A 25,705-nucleotide genomic window follows, 5' to 3' on the forward strand; every position below is an offset into this window, starting at 1 on the left:
ATCACATGGTTACAGATGGAAGCCAAACGGTTTTTCATAGTTGCCAGACTAATTTTTATCTACAGAAGGTATCATCTCACTAAGAGATATTTGAAATGTGCACCTGTAAGTGATGGAAAATTGTGGTTTTCAGCAAAGTTTGTCATTCTGAACAGTACATATGACCCTGGAACCCTGTGCATTTGGCTAAAAATACAGTTTCTTGTACTGTTATTACATATTCACTAGAATATATATAGTTTTACACAGAAGTTTGGGCAACCACTGCTGCAGGAAGTAGTGTGTTAAAACAACGAATGTGTTAATATTATTGCACAGTTACTTCATATTTCATTAAAACATATGAAGAAAGAAAATAGTAACTGTGGCATGTGCAAAAGTTTGGAAACCCTTCTACTTGTCCAGTGATAAAGATGTTTTTTGCAAGGTTCCTGACCCTGATAACCTATTATGACCTATTGAAAACTAATACACTTATAATTATAATTATAATATTTATAATTAATTATAATTAATACACTTCCTGACACTCCAAACTTTGGGCTGTCATTCAACAACCATGCACTCCTTTAAGCAACTGAGTGAGGATGTTAAAATTAAGCTAAATGATTCCAACAAAGCAGGTGGTGGTTGTAAAAAGATTGCTAATGTTTTAAAGTTCATGACATAAGTAACTTGAACATTAACAATTGCAAATATTGTTTTAGTAACCTTTTCTGCAGCAGCTGTTTACTACTTTCACTTCGAAAATTAACTAAGTTTGTAATTTGGCAAGAGGTGTTCAGGCTTTTACGTGTAACTGTAAATATGTAGTCCAAAAAATGTGATTAAAATACATTCCAATCTAAAAAGTGTTCAACTGTTTACAGTATATTTCTATGTACTCTGCTTTACAATAAATTATTGCGGCACGCACTGCGGTGGGTTTGGATGGGGCGAAGAAGGACGCCGAGGCAGCATTCAGGACGAAGAACTTATTGGAAGCGCCAGAGAAATAATGCTCTCAGGCCAAGGACCCCATTTCTTCTAGGACTTGCACTTACAGCCAGCCTTCCCAGCCTTCCCAGCCTACTTAGCCTGCTTTACCTCAGCCCTCCTTTACCTCAGGCTCTCTTCCAACACACTGGCAGGCACAGCCACCCCATTATTTTCTCTCTAAGTTCCCCCAGTGGCTACACACATATTTAACATTATTTCCCATAATGCAACTATTTACATTACGCACGCACTCTGTCCTAAAACAGTAACGCGGGGTTGTTACATTATATTGCAGATTCTACACTAAAAAGTGTGTTTTTTCACATTGTAACTACAGTGTAACCTCTAATCAGATATTCTCACCTTTCCTGGCACCTCTGTATGTCTCTCCCCTGGTCAGGTTGTATTCTATCTCCTCATAGATGGCCTCATGTAGAGGGGTAAGACCCCCCTGGTACAGGGCTGTGGGGCAAAGACAAAAAAAAACACAGTGAGACCAAACAGTTTTTCATTTAATCAAAACCTTATATTTAAATTCATTCCGGATTCATGTTTTATGTGTATGAAAGGACGGTGTGATCAGCAGTGAATCTGGACTCTCTGATCCGCAGTGTCCTTCTGTACCTCTCTTGAGAACCCTGTTCTGGTACAACTGTCCAGCCAGCAGCACCAGCAGCAGGAAGAGAAAAGCCCCCAATACCAGGAAGACCACAAGAGGGATGGACGGGCCTTGTGGGGGCAGTGATCTGGGTTCAACTAAAGGAGAAATACAGTGAAGTGAACAACATGTTTGTGATTCAAAGGACAGAAGGTATGTAACAAATGTAGAGAAGCACTGCATATGCATACAGAGAGAATGTAGTAATACCTGGTTTTGCTGTGGTTGTAGTTGTGGATGTTTGTGTAGTTTCTGGAAAAAAGCACCTTGTCCATTTAATAAAATGTGGAATATATAAAATTATTTAGACTGACACATAAAATGGAGACACAAATTTTACAGTACCCTTGGCAGTCACATGTTCAAAAGACATCCCTGTAAAACAAAGAAAAAAACACATTGTTACATTTAATATCAATTTTTTAAAACAAGTATCAGAACAAGATGTTCCAGATACAGCAGCAATCAGACACTGTATTCACACTACTGTCCAACATTCTTCACACTGTATTCAGGCATTTGTTGGGTGTGTCAGTATTAACAATCCACCATGTTGATTCATCATGTCTCACCTTCACAGGTGACACCAGCATCCTCTTTGTGAGAGCAGGAGGTCGTGTGGTCCTGAAGAGAGTGAGGACAGTCCCACAGGTGGAGCTCATCACCCCTGCACTTCACCTCATTCAGCCAAATGGAGCCGTTTCCTCTCCCAAAGACAGCGTTCCCATGAGCCTTCAGTGCTGCCCCACAGCCCAGCTGTCTGCAGATCACCTGGGCATCATTTATGTCCCATAAATCATCACAGATGGTCCCCCAGGAGCCCTCATACCATAGCTCCACTCTCCCTGAGCACGTGCTGCTATCCCCCTGCAGCCTGAGGGGCAGGTGGCCTACAGGATAAATACAGACTGTAATTAACCAAAAAACAAATAATTTCTATGTTATGAGATTCAGCAACAATACACGAAATCACGGACACGTCAGAGCTGAACTTACTGGAACACAGTTTCTGGCTGGCAGCAGTAGAACACTGTACATAGCTACGTGGAACATCAGTCTTCTCTCCAGCTTTGGAAAATAAGCATGTAAATTTTTGCATTAGTATTAAATGTAAATAAGAGAATTATTTAATGTGACATAAAGGGCCATTACAAAGGGCACATACACTCACTGAACACCTCATTAAAAATAATATACAAATAGTGCGTAGGGCCTCCCTTCGCTCTCAAAACAGCCTCAATTCTTCATGACATCGATTCCAAGATGTTGGAAACATTCCTTTGATGTTCTGGTCCATGTTGGCATGATTGCGTCACGCGGTTTCTGTAGATTTGTCAACTGCACATTTATGCTACCAATCTCCCGTTGTACCACATCCCAAAGGTGTTCCATTGAATTCTGGTCCAGTGACCGGAAGGCCACTAAAGAACATTGAACTTACTGTCATGGTCATGAAACCAGTTTCAGACAACTTTGCTTTGTGACATGGTGCATTATCATGCTGGAAGTAGCCATCAGAAGATGGGGAATTGTGGCCATAAAGGGATGCACCCGGTCAGCAACAATGCTCAGATGGGCTGTGAAATTCAAGCAATGATTGATTGGTATTTACGGGTCCAAAGTGTGCCATGAAAACATTCTCCATACCATTACACCAGCACCACCGGCCTGGATTGTTGACACAAGGCAGGTTGGGTCCATGAATTCATGTTGATTCCGGGTGGCATCGTGGCACAGCGAGAAGCGCTACTACCTCACAGCAAAGAGGAGGTTGGTTCGATCCCTGTTTAGTCTGTGTGGAGTTTGCATGGGTTTCCTCCCACAATCCGAAGGCATGCTGTCCAGGTTAACCCATAGTGTGTGTGAGTGACAGCGAGTGTGTGTTCCACTGATGTGTGGATGAGTGACCCTTTGTAAGTACTGTATCTAACAGTGTAAGTCACCTTGGTGAATAAGGTATGTGGGCTCATAACATTACATAGAGTTCATTTCTCCAAGCCATTTTGGAGAATACACACACACACACACACACATTTTCAGAACCGCTTGTCCCTTACGGGGTCACGGGGAACCGGAGCCTACCCGGTAACACAGGGCGTAAGGCCGGAGGGGGAAGGGGACACACCCAGGACGGGACACCAGTCTGTCACAAGGCACCCCAAGCGGGACTCGAACCCCAGACCCACCGGAGAGTAGGACTGCGGTCCAACCCACTGCGCCACCGCACCCCCTCGTTTTGGAGAATAGTGTCTACTAAATAAATAAATGTAATTCTGACCCTACCATTAGTGTGCCTCAGCAGAAATCGAGATTCATCAGAGCAGGCTATGTTCTTCCAGTCTTCAACTGTCCAGTTTTGGTGAGCCTGTGCCCACAGCAGCCTCGACTTTCTTTTCTTGGCTGACAGGAGTGGAACCCAAAGTGGTCTTCTGTTGCAGCCCATCCGTCTCAAGGTTTGACATGTGGTGCATTCTGGGATGTCTTCCTGCTTACCGCAGTCATAAAGAGTGGTTACCCGAGTTACCGTAGCCTTTCTGTCAGCTCAAACAAGTCTGGTCATTCTCCTCTGACCTCTCTCATCAACACGGCATTTCCATCTGCACAACTACCGCTCACTGGATGTTTTTTGATTGTCGCACTATTCTGAGTAAACTCTAGAGACTGTTGTGCATGAAGATCCCATGTGTTCCAATATGGTTAGTCAGGTTAATGTCGATAAAGGTCGTGTCCTCATAAAAGGGAAGGTCCAGCTCACTCCCATCACCTGGCAACACCCTTCTCAAGCTGCCCTGGAGTGCTGTGCAGAGGAACTGACCAGTTTCACACAGTTTAACTGGTCACAGAACAGCATCTTTCTTGGGGCAGCATAGTGGTGCACAGAGCAACACTGGTATCTAACTATACCTGTGCTGTGGATGTGGGTTTGATCCCAGCTCATCTGTGTAGAATATGAATGTTCTCGCAGTGGCTCTGTGGATTTGTCCAAGTATGTCCACAGTCTGAAGATGTGTATTTCAGATGAACTGGGGGGATTTAAATTGCCAGTTATGTGTTTGTTTGTTTGTAATTACATGTGTACATGTAATTACATTTACGTTACATTGTAAATTAGCTTTGACAAAGTGTGATAAATGCTCAGTAAAAACTGTAGTAAATTAACAAAAATGCAATGCTTTAATTACACTGTTTCCAGGCACATTAAAAAATGTTGCGTAACATTTTAAATTAAGAAAAATAAACATTTATAAACATGGGTAACTACATATTAAACTTGTTTCATCAGATAAAAGTACTGATTTGGAAGGTATGAAAATAAAAGGATCTGAAATAATAAACTGACTTACAGTCACAGGTAATGAGGGCCACTTCGTCCTCATCATCACATTTATTCTGTCCCCAGGGAGAGGATGGACACTGCCACAGTGTGGAGTCATGTGGGCGACATTTGACAATATCCAGCCAATTTGGAGCTCCTTTCACTCGAGATCCTGTACTAGAAACAGTTCCACTCTTCCCACAGTTGAGTTGCTGACATATTAAACTCGCAGTGTTTGTGTCCATCTGATTGAAACACACGTTTCCCCAGGTGTCACTGTAATAAACCTGCAATTGGCCAGAACAACCTTCAGCCAGTCTCAGATCTTTGTATTCTGCAGGAAAGGTGACAAACACTCAAAATTAGTGAGCACAAAGAACATGTCATTAACAGATAGGAAGAATGAATTTATACATTTATCAACACATTTTACTGTGGACAGAGAAAGACAAAGTAAGCTGTATATTAAAGAGTTAAGTAGTTTAATGAATGTTGCTCTAGTAATACTGTATCTTGTCACATTCAAAATGTGCCTGGAGCAGCAATGCACTTATAAGACAACTAAGATGTCTCCAGAAATACAGATACAGAGATGTTCTGGAGTAAGGATATTGGATAGAAAAGATATTCGTGATAATTAAAATCATGTTACTTGTATTGTGAAAGCTAAAAGAAGTAAACACAGTCCTCTAAGATTTGAGGAAATTGTTGAGCTGGATATGTTTTCTTTCCTTGAAGAATATTAAAGAATATCTAAACCCTCCTAATCTTAATTATTGACATCCCATAAGTGGAAAACTCATAATTGTATCACAAAGTAATGGTGTAACCCTACGAAAACAATCTGACATAAAGAAAGAACTAGAATTCAAAACTCAGAGCTATGACCGAATAAAAACAGTGCTCCCCCCAGATAATCTGTGAGTCACCAAATGACAAATCCCATTTCCAGAAAAGTTGGGACACTTTCTAAAAATGCAACAAAAACTAAAAACTGTAATTTGTTCAATCACTTGGACCTTTATTTAAGAGACACAAGGACAAAGAAAAAATGTTCAGTGTTTTCACTGATGAACTTAATTCTATTTGCTAAATTTAAACAAATTTAGAAACTGATGCTTGCAACACACTCCAAGAAAGTTGGGACAGAGGCATGTTTACCATTGGGTCACATCACCTTTTCTTTTAATTACACTTTGTAATCGTTTTTGGAACTGAAGATCAATTGTTGCTGTTTTTCAAGTGGAATTTTTGCCCATTTTTGCTGTATGAAAGATTTGAGCTGCTCAACAGTCCGTGGTCGCCGTTGTCTGGTTCTCCTCTTCATGATGTGCCATACATTTTCAATAGGTGACAGATCTGGACTGCAGGCAGGCCAGTAAAGCACATGCACTCCATGCCTCCTGTCACATTCCCCGCAGCCGGCACATCGGCGACACCTGCCGCTTCCTGATAGGAGCGGCAATAAAGAGGGAAGCCGAGGAAGCCCAGACGCGGAACCTTATTTTGCCTCCTTGTTTCCCTATGAGCCGTGTTTCAGAGAACCTATTCCGACATTGACCCTTTGCCTGTTTATTCCCGACCACGTTCCTTGCCTAACCTTTTGTACTACGTTTGCCGATCGCCTGACCCATGCCTGTCCCTCGACTTTGCTTTCGGATTCTGATTCGGCTTCATTGAACATCGGCACGAGAACTCTGCACTTGAGTCCGTCATCGCTACGCGCAACCATGACAGAAGGTTCCGCCTCCTACCAGGACTCAGCGGAGTATGCGTAACTGCATACAGCGCTCACCAAGCAAGGCGACTTTTTGGAAGCGCAATACCAGTCGTTGCAGTGCATACAAGAAAAGATCGACGGGTTGATCCAGGACCTCCTGGCAGGAGGCATTCTCAAACCCAATTTCCAGGGTGCACCCGCGATTCCTGCGGAGCCTGCCCCGCCTGCGCCACCCGAGGCATCTGAGACGGTCACAAGGATCGCGACCCCAGAGAGTTATGACGGTTCACCCGATCAATGTCAGGACTTTCTGATGCAGTGCGAGTTGGTCTTTGAGTGTTCTCCGCGCATGTATCAGACGGACGTGGTTAAGATCGCTTTCCTCTTGTCCCTGTTGATCGGTCCGGCCCGGGCGTGGGCAGCCGCTGGGTGGCGCACTCGCCCAAGAACTACCTATGACATTTTCCGCGAGAAGTTCGAAGCGGTTTTTGACCACCCACACGCGGGGCGCGCGGCGGGTAATTGTCTCATGCGTCTCACCCAGGGAAGTAAAAGCGTGGCTGAGTATGCTCTTGAGTTCAGACCCCTCGCGGCCAAGAGTGGCTGGAACTCCCCTGCCCTCCTCACCTGCTTCTTCGACGGGCTGAACCCCCGGATCCAGGACGAGCTCACGTACAGGGGTGAGGAGGGGGACTTCGACCCGTTTGTGGAGACAGCCATCGCCATTGACAACCTTGGCAGGAGTCGACAAGCCCGGGGTGCCGGCCCAGTGGAGGACCGGCTCAGGAGAGAAGAAAGGAGACGGCGCCTGGTGGAGAGACTGTGTCTCTATTGCGGTTCCCAGGAGCACCTCCGTGCCGCATGCCCAGTGCGACCACCTCAAGGGACCTCCACAGACACGAAGGTGAGTCCAGGGGAGCACCGGGGACAGTTGCGGCTGCCAGTGAGTATTTCCTGGGGGGGCAAGCCGGGTGCAGACAAGCGCCTTCATAGATTCCGGAGCCGCGGGCTGTTTTATGGATGTGGGCTTTGCCAATGCACACCATGTCCCTTGTAAAACATGTGAAGTCACCCTGAGTGTGAAAGCCTTGGATGGTCAACCTTGGGAACTGGGGTAGTTGATACCCGGACGGCACCTCTCCTGCTCGAAACAAGCGCGTGTCACCACGAGAGACTTAACTTCTTTCTGCTCCGAGCTCCAGACACCCCAATCATTTTAGGTTACCCCTGGTTGGCACGTCATGACCCCGTCATCAGATGGAGTACCAACGAGCTGGTCTCTTGGGGAGGGTCTTGCCTCACCCTTCCGTGTCGGGCTACGTTGGTAGAAGGGGTAGAGGGCCTTCCTCCTCCGGACATACCCCGGGACTCCGAGGACCTACGAGAGGTCTTCAGTAAGGTCCGCGCCGCCTAACTGCCTCCTCACAGGTCCTGGGACTGTGCTATAGACCTCTTACCAGGTACCACACCACCTCGGGTTCGGGTGTATCCCCTGTCGTTGCCGGAACAATGAGCCATGCGGGAGTACATCAGGGAGGCCCTCAAGGCTGGGATGATCTGGCCGTCGACGTCACCGGCGGTGGCAGGGTTCTTCTTTATCAGTAAGACGGACGGGGGACTAAGGCCGTGCATTGATTACTGGGGGTTGAACGCCATCATGATCAAATACTCACACCCACTACCATTGATCACCTCGGCCCTGGAAGGTATTCATGGGTCAACCGGGTTTACCAAATTAAACCTCCGCAGTGCGTACAACCTTGTTCGGGTCTGTGAGGGGGATGAATGGAAGATGGCCTTCTCCACTACACTAGGTCACTACGAGTACAGGGTCATGCCTTTTGGCCTAGCTAATGCCCCCTCGGTATTCCAGGCCTTTCTGAACCATGTGTTGGGCGATTTCCTTAACCACTGCGTCATCGTCTACCTTGACGATATACTGATCTACTCCAGCACCCGAGAGCAGCATATCCAGCAGGTCCGGGCGGTCCTCAGGCGGCTTCTACAACATCGACTATATGTCAAGGCAGAGAAATGTGAGTTCCACCAACGCCAGGTCTCCTTTCTTGGCTACATCCTGAGCCAGGAGGGAGTCGCCATGGACCCCAGGAAGGTGAGTGCAGTGACCTCCTGGCCTCGACCCACCACGGTAAGGGCTCTTCAACGCTTCCTTGGATTTGCGAATTTCTACCGGCGTTTCATCCGAAATTTTAGCACAGTAGCCGCACCCCTTACCGCACTAACGGCTAGCAAAGACCGAAGACTTTCTTGGGGGGGCGGAGGCGGAGAAGGCTTTTCAGGATTTAAAGAGACGGTTCACCTCCGCTCCAGTGCTGAAACAGCTGGACCCTTCCTTGCCGTTTGTGGTGGAGGTAGACGCCTCCTCGGTAGGGGTGGGTGCAGTCCTGTCCCAGAGGCAAGGGGACCCTCCGAAGTTGTACCCCTGTGCCTTCTTCTCCAGGAAGATGACCCCTGCCGAACGCAATTATGACATCGGGAACCGGGAACTCCTTGCTATCAAGCTCGCCCTTGAGGAGTGGCGTCACTGGCTGGAGGGTGCTGTCCACCACTTTGTGGTACTCACGGACCACCAGAACCTTGAATACCTGGAGACCGCAAAGAGGTTGAACTCCCGTCAGGCCCAATGGGCCCTGTTTTTCACCCGTTTTCGCTTTACTGTTTCCTATTGCCCAGGTACCAACAATAGGATAGCCGATGCTTTGTCGCGGATCCATGACCCAGAACCGATGCTCCCCAACCCAGAGGAGATCCTACCTCAGGGATGTGTGGTGGGGCCGGTCCAATGGCAACTCCTCCGAGACATCCAAGAAGCCCAGGACAGCGAGCCAGAACCGCCCGGGAAACCAGCAGGCCATGTTTATGCGCCCAGTTCCTTCCGCACAACAGTGCTGAAATGGGCCCATGAGGCTCCGGAGACGGGGCATCCCGGGATTCGACGTACCCTCTCCCTGGTACAAGGACGGTTCTGGTGGCCCTCACTGTCCGATGACGTCAGGGACTTCGTCCAGGCCTCCAACACCTGTGCCCAAACCAGGACCGTACCCGAAAAGGCAGCTGGTCTCCTACAACCCTTGCCTATGCCGACCCGACCCTGGACCCATGTAGCGCTGGACTTCCTGGTGGACCTACCGGTCTCAGAGGGTAAGACCGTGATCCTCTCTGTCACAGACCGGTTCTCCAAGGCCTGTAGACTGGTGCCCCTCCTGAAGCTGCCTACAGCTCTCGAGACATCGGAGATCTTGTTCGAACAAGTATTTAAATTATATGGCCTCCCTGAAGACATTGTTTCAGATCGAGGGCCCCAGTTCACTTCTCGGGTATGGAAGGCCTTTTGGGACCGGCTCGGAGTAACGGTCAGCCTGACATCTGGATACCACCCGCAGGTCAACGGCCAAGCAGAACGCCTACAGCAGGATGTAGCAAGGTTTCTCCGAGCCTACTGTTCCCAAAGATCGCACCACTGGGCTCGATACCTGGCGTGGGCAGAGTATGCCCACAACTCTGCACCTCATACATCCACAGGTATGTCGCCCTTTCAGTGTGTGTTAGGCTACTAACCTGTCCTGTTCCCCAGAGAGACCACTCCGTGCCCTGTTCCGGCTGTGGAGACGTGGCACAACGAGAGCGCCCGTGTCTGGAGGACGGTCCGGTCCCACCTGCTCCGCAGTGCGGAACGCCACAAACGTCAGGCGGACCGGCACCAGCGTACCCTATCGTTCCTGCCAGGGCAAAGAGTTTGGCTGTCCACCCGAGACCTTAACCTGAAGGTCCCCTCAAGGAAACTCGGGGCCCGCTACATCGGCCCCTTCAAGATAGTGCGTTGTGTCACACCGGTTACTTACCGCCTTCTGTTGCCTCCTGACCTCTGCGTACACCCTACATTCCATGTCTCTCTCCTGAAGCCAGTAGGGGTGTCCTTGCATCAGCCACCAGTAGACACCACACCACCGCCGGCACTACCCCTCGCGGGGGACGATACCTATCTAGTTCGGGCCCTGCTGAACTCTCGCCCACGGAGAGGTTGGTTGCAATATCTGGTGGACTGGGAGGGGTATGGCCCGGAGGAGCGTTCCTGGGTAGCCGCCTCGGACATCCTGGACCCCGACCTGATTGCCGCCTTCCACAGGGACCATCCGGAGTGTCCGGACCCGTGCCCCCAGGGGCGTCCTCCTTCTCGGCTCAGGGAGTCCGGAGCCACCCGTGGGGGGGGGGTACTGTCACATTCCCCGCAGCCGGCACATCGGCGACACCTGCCGCTTCCTGATAGGAGCGGCAATAAAGAGGGAAGCCGAGGAAGCCCAGATGCGGAACCTTATTTTGCCTCCTTGTTTCCCTGCGAGCCGTGTTTCAGAGAACCTATTCCGACATCGACCCTTTGCCTGTTTATTCCTGACCACGTTCCTTGCCTAACCTTTTGTACTATGTTTGCTGATCTCCTGACAAACGCCTGTCCTTCGACTTTGCTTTCAGATTCTGATTCGGCTTTATTGAACATCGGCACGAGAACTCTGCACGTGAGTCCGTCATCGCTACGCGCAACCATGACACCTTCCAAGTTATGTTGTTGTAACTTGTGCAGAATGAGGCCTGGCATTGTCCTGCTCAAATAGACTCTTCTGGCTATTCCTTTCACTTTTTGATTCCTCCATTACCCCTGAGTCAACGTTTTGCCTAGTTCATCCTTCCGCACATTTTTGATGGACCAGGAGGTGATAGGGCACATTTGTACAAATATTCCAGGTTAGGGCTGTACATTGTGCTCTGTGAAGTGGATGCACCCTAGAAAGGCTGGAAAGACACCTGTGAACTCTACTTGTGACCTGTGCACCTCCTCCTGTCAAGCTGGGGAAAACTGGCTGTGAACAGGGACTGGGGAACATCTCAATGGAGATGTGGAAATGTTGGAGTTTTATTCAACATTGTTGGGCACCTTAACAGCACGTCTGCTCACCTCGAGAACCCTGCAGACAAAGTGGTAACGTGTACAGTGCAATCCCTAAGCCTAACAACCCAACATGACACTGCTGTAAGAAATTGTTTTACCTACAATGATAACCAGACCCTGTGATGTGAGAAATGAAGAGGGACCAGATACCAGAGTTCAAGTGTTTGAGTCTCTGCCTACTGTTCTCGTTCCTCTTTTCCCCGACACACTTGTTACGACTTGAACGATTGTCTACTGAGTCTGAGATATGTCCTTCCTCTAGCGATAAGAGCCCAGCCTTTGACACATCCACCTAAGTTAAACTGACAGAAAAGTCCTTGAAAAGTGGAAAACAGAAAATAAAGGAGAAAAAATCCAGATCTTTCAAGTACTTATATGAAACATTCTGAGTGTTTAAAAGTTGCCAAAGAAGCAGTTTATGATTTTGGGCAGAACCTTCCCTCTATATAGACATCTAAGTGGAACGAGGTAAACAAAACCATGACACATACTGAAGTGGCCAAAGAATCCAGATATCTTGCTCATATTTTACTTCAAATGTGTATTTATGTAGAGCACAAGAAGGGGGCACAGAAGGCACAAACCTTTGACCAGTGGATGACAGAAAAACAAAAACACCCAGTGACACAGTAAAGAGAACATGGATTTCCATGTGTCCAAGGCCATATTTGCATGTCTACACCCCTTGGCAGAAAAACATTCATAGCTAGGAAGAAAAGAATGCATAAAAATTTCATTTTAATTTCTACCTATGATTTTTCAATGTAAGACAAAACGAGAGTCTGAAAATTCCTTTACAAAATAAATCCACTCTTTACAAAGCCTGAAAAGAACTAACCTGAACACACAACTCCTACATCCTCCTTGTGAACGCAGTCATGGTTCCCCCACTGTGAAGAGGGACAGTCCCACAGAGATGATTCGTTCCCCACACAGCCAACCTCATCCAGCCATATAGATCCATTTCCTGGACCAAAAGAGGTAAAGCGGAGAGCCGTCCCACACTGGAGCTGCCTGCACACCACCTGAGCATCATTCAGATCCCAGGAGTCATCACACACTGTCCCCCAGGAGCCCTGGTGGAACACCTCCAGCCTCCCTGCACAGCCGCCCTCACCACCCACCAGCCTCAGGGACCTGTGCTCTGGGAGAAGTTACCAAAAAGAAGACACCTTGTATTTGTAAAACATACATAACATTTAATAACTAGTGTAATCCATCCATATCCAAACAATATTCATTATGAATTCAATTTAGAAGTCATGTGTACTCACTGGAACATGCTATGGACACATATGGGCTGGAACTGCAATTGAATGAGTGTGGAGCACTGCAGTTCCCCAAGTGAAATTCAGTCCCAGAGCACTGATACCCTGTGAGACACACATCAGTGTCCCCTGTCCCAGACATGAAGGAGTTGTAGATCCTCACTGCTGAACCACAGCCCAGCTGTCTGCAGGCCACAGAAGCTTCCCTGATGCTCCAGGAGTCCAGGAGAACTCTGCTCCAGGTGTGCTGGTAGTGAACCTCCAACTGACCCTCACAGCCACTCTCTCCAGACAGTCGGACCATCCCATCAAGGTTGGAGAGAGATGATCCTGTAGAAACATCAGCATCTCTTACAGGGTATCTTACAGTGCCAGCAGTTTATTCTGTGCTTTGTATATATTTTGCAGAGAGTTTTATAGTAAACAGAGCTGATGTACAAAAGATTGTTTTTTATACAGACATGTGACTGTGACCCCTTTCCTATAGTACAGTGATGAGCACAGCACTCCTCACCATTACAGATGACTCCTGCATCGTGTCCATGAGAGCACACAGCTCGGTTCCATGAAGAAACAACACACTGGGACAGATGTGTTTCCTTCCCCTGACACTCAAACACATCAGCCCAGATGCGACCCCTGCCCTCTCCAAACCAGGCCTGTCCTGGCACTGCCACAGCGCTCCCACAGCCCAGCTGCTGACAGAGGACATTGGCTGCTCTCAGATCCCAGGATGCATCACACACTTTGCCCCACTCAGTGATGTATTGTAACTCCACTCTTCCAGAGCAGGAGTCTGGGCCATCTTCCAGCCTGCCGTTTGTGTATCCTGTATGAAGAACAGGGACAGTTAAATGTCATGCAAATGAAGACCACTGTAAATGAGGATTTAATAAAATAAGCAGCATGTAGGTTTTGTTTTGGGGGGGTGAATGTTGAAAAATTTCAAAGATAGATCTTTAAGTTGATATTTGATTTGTCTTGATTCATCTTTCTTCAATCTTTCCATTTTTTTAAATATGTTTCTAGCAGAGTAAAACCAACCTTTATTTATATTTATATTTTTAGCTAATATTTTGCAGTAAAGACCACCGAAACAGAATAGAATTAATTTAGCTCTTATCCATAGTGCTTACAGCATATATCTTGTGGTCCTTCATATTGGTGATTAATAGTAAAGCTTAGGGGGGTGCGGTGGTGCAGTGGGTTGGACCACAGTCCTGCTTTCCGGTGGGTCTGGGGTTCGAGTCCCGCTTGGGGTGCCTTGTGACGGACTGGCGTCCCGTCCTGGGTGTGTCCCCTCCCCCTCCGGCCTTACGCCCTGTGTTACCGGGTTGGCTCCGGTTCCCCGTGACCCCGTATGGGACAAGCGGTTCTGAAAATGTGTGTGTGTGTGTGTGTGTGTAGTAAAGCTTATGGAAGTGTATATGTTTGTCAACAATAAAAACTGTATCAAGTGTGTGGAGGCAGCGCGTCATTATTTTCGTCATTACTTTTTTATTATTAATCATTATTTAACTGATGCCTTTGTCCAAGGCAGCCTGCACTTCTAGATTTGCAAAGTAAACTATTTAGAATAATTTGCCCATCTATGCAGCTTCAGAACATTTACTCTGTCAGTTCAAGGTAAGTACCTTATTAAAATGGTACTACAGCAGGAGTGGGATTCAACTTGTATCTTTGATTGATGGTTGCAGCTCCTTTGAATACAACAGTTCTAACTCCTAAATTACCTGCTGTTCCACACATTGCAGGGTCACAGCCTAACCCAGCAACACAGGGCACATGGCTGGAGGGGGAGGGGACACACCCAGGACGGGATGCCAGTCCGTCACAAGGCACCCCAAGTGGGACTTGAACCCCACACCCACCAGAGGGCAGATCCTGGCCAAACCCGCTGCACCCCCACACCCCCGCCGCTGTCCTACGTTAATATTAATGTTTAATTTTATAGTCAACTACAAATTTTATGAAGGTCAAAGTCAATCAAAATTTTTATAGTTCCTGATAAGCTCATACCTTTACTGAGTAAATGATAGTAACACTGAAATGTACTACTCAATAAATCAAAACAACCTAAATGAATATGAATATATTGTACTTTGCAACAGAACAAAGGGGAAAATGCACTTAGTGTAAATTTATGAACATAACCCTTGTTCATTTAAATAGTACATTATGATGGCAATTACTGCCATGGTGCTGAATATTTAATAGTTATGTGTCCAACAAAGAGGGGGCACAGTGGCGCAGTGGGTTGGACCGGGTCCTACTTTCCGGTGGGTCTGGGGTTTGAGTCCCGCTTGGGGTGCCTTGCAGTGGACTGGCGTCCTGTCCTGGGTGTGTCCTCTCCCCCTCCAGCCTTATGCCCTGAGTTGTTGGGTAGGCTCCGGTTCCCCGTGACCCCATATGGGACAAGTGGTTCTGACAGTGTGTGTGTGTCTGTCTGACAAAGTAGATGGTGTACCATGTTCTTCAAACCTTACCAGAACATACGAGTCCCACGTTGCTATCCTGCGAGCAGCGTTGTTTCTTTGTGGATGATTTCGGACAGGAGTAAACATTTGACTCGTTCCCTGTACACTGAATCTCCTCTGTCCACATTTGGTGTCCCCCCTTCCCAAAGGCAGACCCTCCCAGCACCTTCGCAGGGATCCCGCAGCCCAGCTGCCGACACACAACTTCGGCATCCTGCAGGTCAAAGTCAGCGTCACACACTGAACCCCAGGTAATTCCATGCTGGATCTCCACTCGTCCCGAACACAGGTGTGTACCCTGTACCAGTCGCACATCTTGATGACCTGAGTGTTAAGAAGTAATAAGTTATTATATTTTGTTCAGTTTTAAAGTTTACAGAAAAAATACTTGTCATGCTTGTAGAGACTGTGGTGATGTGATCCAGAGTGCAAAGTTTACGTAAAGAGACAGTTATGAATGTATGGAAACACTGGAATCTAACGGGAAACATGGATCTTTCTGTGTGTTAAAGAAAAGTGGAGACGTTGAAAGATCCCTGTTCTCATCTCACTGAGCGAGTAGCTGAACATGAACTGAAGAGCTCAGTCAGTAGAGGAACCTGCACTTGAACCTAACAAACACACTGTATTCAAACACTGCTGGGGCTGATATTAAAAATTAATATGTTCCATGTACACTTTGAGAGGCTGCTAAACTCGCCCCTCAGTAACGATTCGTCCAATTTATTCAAGAGAAAAGAGTGAAACTGGAAAGAACAAAATTGGCAAAACTTACATTCCATGTTGTGGCATCCAACACTGAGCACAAACACTCATAAAACGACATACAAGATACATACATATAACACACAGTATTACTAATGCATTAATTAATTAAACTTGAACACCTACCTAAGGCTAAGCCTTAGGCTACGGCTTAAGGTGCAGGAAAACATCGACGAATCGAAACAACGGAGCGACAATTAGCGAGTGAGTTATTGACCAATATTAATAATCGATAAATTATCGAGAACACAAAGCAGAGACATACCGACGGCGTTTACTGAGGAAAAGAAAAGGAACAAATATATACTTGTCAAATTACAACGGAACAGAAACACTGACTGTATAAATCCTCTTCGTGACTCTGAATGTAAAACTAACTTTTTTATCGTCCTCATCGGGAATTCAGAAAAAGTCAAGAAATAGACAAATTACCGTAACAAATTGGGACAGAAGAAATGAACGGGAACAAGAATAAATGATAAACTTAAACAAGACAGAGGAAAAGTCTCCTACCTGAGCAGATGACTCCAGCGTCTTCAGAATGTCTGCAGCTATAAACAGTACCCCATCCTCTATGTCCGCACTCCTCCAGTGTTGATTCCGAACCTCCACAGTCCACGTAGGACAACCAGATCTTTCCTGTTCCTGCTCCAAAGTGTCCGTATTGCGGTGCTGCTACAGCATCTCCACAGAACACCTGTCTACACACCACTGAGGCATCCGTTATATCCCAGCCCCAACCACACACAGTTCCCCACTCTCCTTGATGACGAACCTCCACTCTTCCCTCACAAGGACTGTTTCCATTCACCAGCCTCACATCACTGTCTGGAAGAAGAGACACAGAGACAGAGACTCCAGTGGAGTCTTTTACATGTTTCATCTTGAGCTTCAACTGAGTTTCCAAAAAGCTCTGATATGATCAGTTCTGCATAAAGAGCTATAAGGAGATTCGAAACACAATTAAATGTAACAGGTGTAACACCGTGTGAAAGAAACACAAGAGAGATCAGTGTCATTTTTATACCTGTTGGACTTTTACTGTCATTTTTACTGAGATTTTTTCACCTCAAAATTCCAGTGTTCAGGAGGTTATAATTTTATAACACAAAATATAAAGTTATGTTGCAGACATTTAGATGTATATTTTATAAACATTTTTATTTTTATTTTCTTCAAGCAATTCAGTAAGTGAATTTCACTCGACATATAAAAAAATGTGGAACATCTGGTTTAAATTTTTAGTTATGTTGCAGACATGCACATATATGATTTATATTGTATAAAATTAGATGTGTGTTTTATATTTTAAATGCTGATTTCAGCAAATTTCAGTTTTATTTTATTACTGATTATACCCAATCATGCTTTACCTTCCTCATATTACATTGAAATGTGTAAATTAACTGTATTATTTAATTTTTGCAATGAAAATCTGTAATAATGTAATAATCCAACTAAATGAATGTATTCAGCTACTACAGACAACAAATATACTCTATTCAATATGTAAGCAATGTATGTATACAAAGTATTAGCCCAGAAAGGCATTTGTTTTTAAACAATCTTAAAGAAGTTGAGATTTTTTAATGTTACTAGATACCTACTGGAAAACACGTAAAACTGGAGTCTAAGGTAAATTTTGTCTTTAATTTAAAACACTGAGGATGATCTTTGTCAGTTTAAACAGATGCAAACACATAACTACATACTTGCAATAAGATACATTTTTACATACACTGCTACAAAAAATAATGGAATGGACTCAATTTTTGAGGTGTTTAAAACTTGTATATTTTCCCAGTTTTATTTTTTTCTTTATCTTTGTGCTTTAATTAACTCAGAAATTTTGGCTGTTCAGCATTTTGTACAAAATTCAATGTAGTGCATGTGTTTCTATTAAAAGCAATACTACAAAAAATATTAATTGCAACATTTTTTTTTAATGCATCCATAAAAGACCCTGGACATAAAATCTCCATTCACCACAGATGTGAACAAGCAGTTAGTAATAATTAACTGCACAAACATTGACTGAAACTGCTTGTCCCAAGCGGGGTCACGGTGAGCCGGAGTCTAACCCAGCAACACAGGACGCATGGCTAGAGGGGACACACCTAGGATGGGACGCCAGTCCATCAAAAGGCACCCCAAGCAGGACTGGAACCCCAGGCGCACTGGAGAGCAGAACCCATTCAAACCTGGTCAAACCCGCTGCTCCACCATGCCCCTAATAATTAAGTAATTTATTTTTAATTTAAAAAGAAAAATAAATGTGCTACTTCATTCTTTAACTTTCATCTAAATCTTTTTTATTTATTTATTTTTTTTTTGATTTGCCTTCATCAATGGGTATTTGACCCATGTATCTTACAGGTGACCTACAGTAGTTTGAAGGAGTTCTACAGCACAGAGGGGTATGTGGTCTAGAACCAACAGCCTTCTAAGTAACAAGTTCATGTCCTTAATTACCGCACTGCCTTTTTACACTATTACCCTCATAAAATATAAAGAAATGCAATAAGTAAATATAAAACAAGAATTATCAACGGGAAGAAAAGTTCTCAAAATGAAATTAAAACAAATAACTGTGGATGCAGCCATTCATATAAAACCAAACATATAAACAGAAATGTAAGTAATTAAACTATAACTGCAAGAACTTTGGAGTTTCAGTGTCTTCCTACCAATATTTTACTCCCATACAGAAATTTAAATACATCAGTGTTGCAGCAGGTTGTATTTCATATTTACTGTTTGCACAGCCTCTACAAACTACCTCACCTTTCAGACCGTCGTCCCCTGACCCCTAAAATCCCGACATGTAAGAGGAGCCCTGGAGCAGAGGTAAAACGTGGTACTTACTGGCTGCGGTGGACATGAGCAGGGATAAGAGAGAGAAGATGAACAGACAGCTCTCCATCTCCATGAGCACAAACCAACTGTCCTCAGAGCAAAGTTCCGAACCCAACCTTGAGCTGTGAGCTCTCAGGGCGAGCGAGTGCCTTTGTACCATCCTGGACCCCCATGGAGAACACGCCCCCAGCCACCAATCACACTCAGCATTGCCTTATGAGAGGAGTACAGGAACACATGAAAAGTGTGGAAACACCAATCAGAGGAATCTCTGTGTGTTTCCTCCATATATACAGATACTGTAGCGCTGAGGTCTGACTTGACTCCTCCTTCCACTGTAAACCACTCGGATGAAAAAAAAAAACATGGTACACTGAGTTGAAACACATTCAACTTTAGTCTAAACCCCTTGTTAACCTATTGTTTTGTAGTGTCAAGTCCTAACTTGGAAAAAGGAAAAAGAGGACAGTTGTGGTTCATTACACTACACGTGTCCTTAACTGACCTTTATTAATGGAGTTACTTGTTGATCAGAAACATACATTCATCCCAGTTAAAATGTGAGCCCTTCAGTAAAGGGGCTTAACAGAACACACCAAAAATTTGATTATTATGGTTCAAACCTAAATTAAACAGTAATTACATGGCAAAAACCTTCCAGAATGACTAAATAGCAGATTGTGAAAGTGGATACAAACCAACACAGACTGCAGGCTGGAAACAGCAACATGTCACAGTAACTGTGGTTTGCAGCAAATTGTGTCTTTCTTTTCAACAGCTGTGTTTAAATGTGTTTCTGGTGTTGATATTTACCTGCAATAGGTGGCAGAACTGAGCTAGTTAATTTTTGCCTTAACTAATTTTAAAATAAAGAAATGTATTTCATTATTTCTACTTTTTTTTTTTTTTGCGGGGGTGCGGTGGCGCAGTGGGTTGGACCAGAGTTCTGCTGTCCGGTGGGTCTGGGGTTTGAGTCCCGCTTGGGGTGCCTTGCGGCAGACTGGCGTCCCGTCCTGGGTATGTCCCCTCCTCCTCAGGCCTTGCACCCTGTGTTGCCGGGGAGGCTCCGGTTCCCCGCGACCCTGTATGGGACAAGCGGTTCTGAAAATGTGTGTGTGTACTTTTTTTTTTTTTGCATGCAGTATCCCACCATTAATTTCCTCCAATACGTGGTTTTGTCTGATTGAGTAGGAGGGATGAATTTTATATGTAATATTTATATTTAATAATTTTGATGATGCTTTTTTCCAAAGCTATTTAGTGTTAAGCTGCTTGTCGCTCATGTATCAGTTGTGCTGCCTTTCGCTGCTTAATACCCTTCGCTGTGACTCCAGACGAGCTGCGAATCGGTGAAGAACTCAGCACACATTACAGCACAGACCAGCTCTGTGACGGAGCTCCGTTCAGCCTTTTGTGTGGCACCTTATCATGAACATCCTCTTGCTCCGTGTCACATTAGCGTGTTTATCTGTCCTCATCCTGACGCCTTTGCAGCGCCGCAGGTGTGTGCCCCTCGTGTGGTTTCTGAGCTCCCGTTGCACGTTTGGTGGAAAGAAAGTTATTTATAGTTGTAGCATTATTATTTTTCATTTGCAACTATGATCTCATAGTGAGATATGTAACTTGAATGAGGACCTAATGAAAAGGTACAAGAAACAGGTTAAGTTACACAAATGTAGGTAAACATATGTCTATCAGTATACATTATGTGGACAATCATAACAAATTATCCGCGTTTACTTGAATTTTTAGTCACAAAAAAACCTGTTGGGTGGTCATAAAAGTTAAAAGAATCATACAAACAGCATATAAGGAAAAAATTGTTTTGAAATACATGTTTAATTTTAATGGTAATTTTCACTGATCTTGAGCCAAAATTTCTAAAATAAATATTAAAAACACAATGAATACTAAAGTACATCTGAAAACACTACATCATTTAACCAATTCCAAAATTTGAGTATTTCCAAGAATGTGCACAAAACAACGATTTGTGTTTCTAAATGCAGTTATTTATGTAACTTAACCTACATTCGTCAAAATGAATTCTGGGAGGTTTTTCTATGGAGAAAAGTCTGTAGAACTGCGGCTCCCACCAGAGGACAGTCGTTCTCTGTCTCTGTGGTTTTGTTTCTTTGCCTGCAACCAACTAACATCAGTTACAACCAAGTTATTACAACTCTCTACTTAACCAGCTCCAATACAGGGCAATTTACAGAGGTGCTCAATACTTCTCAGCTTTTTCTTCTTGACAGAACAATGGGTCACATGCACACAAGGACAGAAACAGGACATCAGCAAGTTACAGACAAATCCACAACTGGAAAAGGTAACAGTACTTCACACAACTAGCAGACACTTTTCTCTAGAGCAACTTCCAATGAACTCTATCTAGTGTTATCAGCCCACACACCTTATTCATCAAGGTGACTTGCACTGCTACATACACTACTTACAATGGGTCACTCCTCCATACATCAGTGGAACACATTTGCTCTGTCACTCACACACTATGGGTGAACCTGGACAGCATGCCTTTGGACTGTAGGAGGAAACCCACACAGACACAGAGTGAACATGCAAACTCCAAACAGACTGAGCAGAGATTGAACCCACATCCTCTTGCACCACCCAAGTGCTGTGAGACACCAGCATTACTCACTGTGCCACTGTGCTGCCACTACATCAACAGGTTGCACTGGTAGTGTGGTGATTAGTGCTACTGCCTCTGAATCCAAAGGTCACAGGTTTGATCACCACCTCCGGTTATGCTGCACTTCAGTAACGTACTTACCCTAAAACTGCCCCAGTAAAACTACCCAGCTGTATAAATGAATAAATCAACTGTAATAGGTTGTAATAACTGTAACCTTAACACTGTAAGTCAGTTTGGAGAAACCTCCTTTGAAGTATCATGCAGCTCAATTACAAATTTTTCCTACAGAAGAAAGTGAAACACTTAAGTCATCCACATATTTAGAGTGAATTTCAGGTATAGGCCAAAGGGGTTAAGTGGACTTCCTTGCCAAGGATCTAAGAGTAGTCAGCCCATGTTCCATAACTTCATCAACTTGGATATCGTTAAAACAAAATTTCAGGAGAGAAAGAATGAGACCAAACCCTTGGCTATACCCAGCTGTCAATCACACACAACGCATATAAAACCCCATTAACGCACCACATGTGCGGCATTCTTTGTGCTGCTGTGTCCTACACACACTGCTGTTTCTGTTTCCTCCCTGTGCTCCTTCCTCTGTGGTGGTTTGCCTGCCTTCCGCTCCACTCTTACCAGGTGGTCTGGTGCAGTTCCTTGCCATCCCCTCAGCCTCTCTCAACTGGTGTTCCGCAGGGCTCGGTGCTGGGCTCCCTACTCTTCTCAGTCTGGTTACAACCTACAAAACAATCAATAGATTTGCTCCCCAATACCTATAAGACATGATCACCTCTTACACCCCAACCAGACAGCTGCACTCCTCTGCCAGCTGGGTGGTCCTTGATCTTTCAGACTCACCTTTTTCCCGATCTCCTGCGTACTCAGAAAGCATGTATTATATTATCTGTTTAATGATTAAAACTTAAAGAAACCCTATATGCAGCTATTTGTGTAATGTGTACTGGATCATATGGTGGCATGTGACTAAATGACTGTACTCAAGAACCACGTATCTGTATCCAGATCTTTCTCTCAGCTACACTTGAACTGTCACGCACCTGTGACAGCATGACAAGAGCACGTTTGTTCTGTCTTTCTACTTGAGATCAACTCCACCAGCATTTCTCATGAGTCTTTATGGAGATTCTGAGGAAATGCTTATCCATTTGTCCATGTAGGACAGCTCCTGATGGTGCAATGGTCTGTCCCCAAGGGGAGCTGTCCTGCGTGCTGAAAGGTCAATTGCTTGCTGTTTAACATTACCTTCATTTGATTCTTTTTTTAAAAACACTATAAGCACACTATACATCTCAAAACCAATGAAAAGTGCCTACTGTGATGCCAGAGGCCCCAAGGAAGAGGGCAACCCACAGACCAGAGAACCTCCTTGTGACAGAAGCCTGTATGTCAAGTGGAGGAGCACAAATCTAACCGAAGGAAACTGGTACACAGCTGAAATTGTTCATACGCGTACACTGTACCATTGCTATAAAAACCTGCTGGCATAGCAAATAATAAAACAACATTTATTAATGTTTTTAGTTTATACGCTCAACCACAAAAATAGAACAGACTCAGAAGTTGACGAATTTTCTTTTAATTTCAGTATATATTTCCAAATGTGAACAACAAAATAAAAGGGTGAAAAAATTAAATTTGCATTTGTAATATTACAACAGTTTATGAAAATTTACTCCTCAAGACTGAAAAGACACTTCTACAAGAAAAAAAGAAAACTTAAAAATCAAAGGTTACTGTGTTACCAGCTACTTTAGAAACATCAGATCTTGAAGAGCCTGTTGGTTTGAAGCTTTGGGCAGAAGGACCTTCAGACACAGACTGGGCTGTCAGTCACAGAGAGATTCCAGAACTGCAGACGATCCTCCGTCTCCCACGTCATCATAGTCAGTGTGGTCAGGACCAGGGGGTCCCTCACCAGGGGGCAGAGTGGTCAACGCTTTTTCTCCTACAGGGACATAGTAGGTGACACAGTGACACACATCCTTGTACACACCAGAGGTGGTCAGTGCAGCCAAACACCGTTTCAAACAAACCTAATGATACTTTCAAAAATAATTATTGAAGTAAAAAGTAATCATTCCAAAAATGTAAAGTAAAAAAGGATCAAGTCAAAACATGAGTGAAACACTGAAGTTCCACTGATTCATATAAAGCTTTTTAATGTTCTGAAATACAAGCAATGTAAACAGGTACAACAAAGTTTCAAATAATACACACACATTTGCTGAACCGCTTGTCCCATACAGGGTCGCGGGGAACCGGAGCCTAACCAGGCAGCACAGGGCGTAAGGCCGGAAGGGGAGGGGACACACCCAGGACAGCATGCCAGCCCGTCGCAAGGCACCCGAAGCGGGACTCGAACCCCAGACCCACCCCAGAGCAGGACCCGGGCCAACCCACTGCGCCACCTCAACCCCTGTCTTACTATCTTACGTATGTTTAAATTAATATAACAGGAGCAGTTTCCCCAATGACTCTGTTCAAGAATAAATTGAACAAAATCTTATAAAATTTTAGTTCTTATGGGGGGTCTACTGTGTTTGTAGCATAAAAGACAACTGACTTTAAGGAGTTAAAATATTACATGAAAAAAGTAGAGGATAGAAGGTGATACGAATTTAATGGAGTCAAAGTACATATTTTTTCTTTACAGATATACTTTCGTAAAAGGAAGAAGGTATTGATATCAAAATTTATTTTGAGACGTAAATATTTTCCAGAAATGTACTTCAGTACAAGTGCGGGAGTAAATGTAATATGTTTGTACCCACCTCTAGTGCACACAGAATAGATTAAGGGACAGGATGACACAGGGACATACAGTGTGGTTCAGAAAACCACATCTGATAGGAAACTAGTCATGTTCTACAAGGGCAGCTGGTTGCATAGTGGTCACAGATTCAAGTTTCACCTCCAGCTATAGTACCCATAACAAGGTATTTACCCAAAATTTCTGCAGTAAAATTACCCAGCTGTATAAATGGGTAAATAACTGCAAATAGCTTCACATTGTAAGTTGCTTTGGAGAAAAGCATCAGCTAAAATTAAAAAATTCAAATGTTCTATTCCATCACTTGTGTGAAACTCACCTGGTAACACATGTGGACTCTGTTCTACACCCACAGCATCATCATAGTCCTCCTCTATGTCTTCTGTCCCCATCAGTGCTGAACCTGGAACAGAAAGACTGTGTGGTTCAGATTTAACATATCAAGTTTCTGCTGCAATGAAATACTTTTCTTTACATAAATCCAAGTGGAGTTAAACCAGAACTCTTACAACTATTACCGGCAAACTATAAAGGGAGAATGTATTATGATACATTTAATATAATTTGAAATGCTTGTTAATGTAATCAATAAATCACGATTCCTATTAAGAACATCAAGTCTCGATACAAATGCTGTGTATTACAAACATTACTGTGGTGGCATAAAACCTTGAACACATTAATATATTTAACAAACTACCTGGACTCTGTCCTGTGGTAACAGCATCATCATAGTCCTCTGCTGTGTCTCCTGTACGCAGATCCTCTGTAACAGAGGGAGAAAAAGCGCTTGTGTCTAACAGCAGTTGTAGAGTGTCACTTTAAGATATGGTACAACGGGAGATTCGCAGCATGAATGTGCAGTTGACAGAATTTGTTCTAGATTTCATTTATGTTTTATTAATGTAGACTGGAACTTTACATTATAATTGTTTATGCTTGAAGACCATTCACTGATATTAGTGATACCATGGTATGACCTGCAGCCGCCAACAGAAACCCACCTGACAGACCACCTGCACTTTTCTCCAGAGGAAAAGCATCGTCATAGTATTCTTTCTTCCCATCTGTCCCTGAGAGTAATAAAAAGTTAAAACCGTGCATGCCTTTTTATTATAATTAAAACATTCTGAAATAAGACATAAAAAGAGAATACATGATAGAAAGATGTGAACATAGAACATAATAGGAAATAATGTTATGAGGTTGACTGTCACTAACAGTCCTAGTTGAACTACAACACACACACACACACAC

The 25,705-nt window shown here is 44.4% G+C and overlaps 2 protein-coding genes across 2 annotated transcripts; both read right to left on the reverse strand.

The window, feature by feature from the left end:
* Nucleotides 1–1,525: 1,525 nt before the first annotated feature.
* Nucleotides 1,526–3,028, reverse strand: LOC114910491 (scavenger receptor cysteine-rich type 1 protein M130-like). Its single transcript, XM_029251869.1, has 4 exons — nucleotides 2,992–3,028; nucleotides 2,209–2,526; nucleotides 1,982–2,011; nucleotides 1,526–1,734 (listed from the first exon to the last, which is right to left on the reverse strand). Exons 1-4 carry the CDS (start codon nucleotides 3,026–3,028, stop codon nucleotides 1,526–1,528), a joined length of 594 nt encoding a protein of 197 aa, XP_029107702.1.
* A 1,262-nt stretch (nucleotides 3,029–4,290) lies between these two features.
* LOC114910492 (deleted in malignant brain tumors 1 protein-like) lies at nucleotides 4,291–25,552 on the reverse strand. The gene is made up of 11 exons (XM_029251870.1): nucleotides 25,453–25,552; nucleotides 25,149–25,214; nucleotides 24,768–24,851; nucleotides 23,513–23,623; nucleotides 16,662–16,976; nucleotides 15,393–15,707; nucleotides 13,421–13,735; nucleotides 12,904–13,236; nucleotides 12,477–12,779; nucleotides 4,981–5,286; nucleotides 4,291–4,433 (listed from the first exon to the last, which is right to left on the reverse strand). The coding sequence occupies exons 1-11, from the start codon at nucleotides 25,550–25,552 to the stop codon at nucleotides 4,291–4,293; spliced, it is 2,391 nt and encodes a 796-aa protein (XP_029107703.1).
* Between the last annotated feature and the right edge of the window lie 153 nt (nucleotides 25,553–25,705).

Source organism: Scleropages formosus, chromosome 5, assembly GCF_900964775.1.
Source record: "Scleropages formosus chromosome 5, fSclFor1.1, whole genome shotgun sequence".
NCBI classification, from domain to species: Eukaryota; Metazoa; Chordata; class Actinopteri; order Osteoglossiformes; family Osteoglossidae; genus Scleropages; species Scleropages formosus.

Excerpts from the sequence above, each read along its gene's own strand:
- LOC114910492 (XM_029251870.1), bottom strand. The coding sequence starts at position 25,552 with ATGCACGGTTTTAACTTTTTATTACTCTCAGGGACAGATGGGAAGAAA. Across the intron at positions 25,215-25,452 it reads AAGTGCAGGTGGTCTGTCAG|AGGATCTGCGTACAGGAGAC; the intron begins GTGGGTTTCTGT and ends CCTCTGTTACAG. Across the intron at positions 15,708-16,661 it reads CGCTGGAGTCATCTGCTCAG|GTCATCAAGATGTGCGACTG; the intron begins GTAGGAGACTTT and ends CTTAACACTCAG.
- LOC114910491 (XM_029251869.1), bottom strand. The coding sequence starts at position 3,028 with ATGGAACACCTTTGGGATGTGGTACAACGGGAGATTG. Across the intron at positions 2,527-2,991 it reads TGTGGTACAACGGGAGATTG|GCCACCTGCCCCTCAGGCTG; the intron begins GTAGCATAAATG and ends TTTATCCTGTAG. Across the intron at positions 2,012-2,208 it reads TGCTGGTGTCACCTGTGAAG|GGATGTCTTTTGAACATGTG; the intron begins GTGAGACATGAT and ends TTTGTTTTACAG.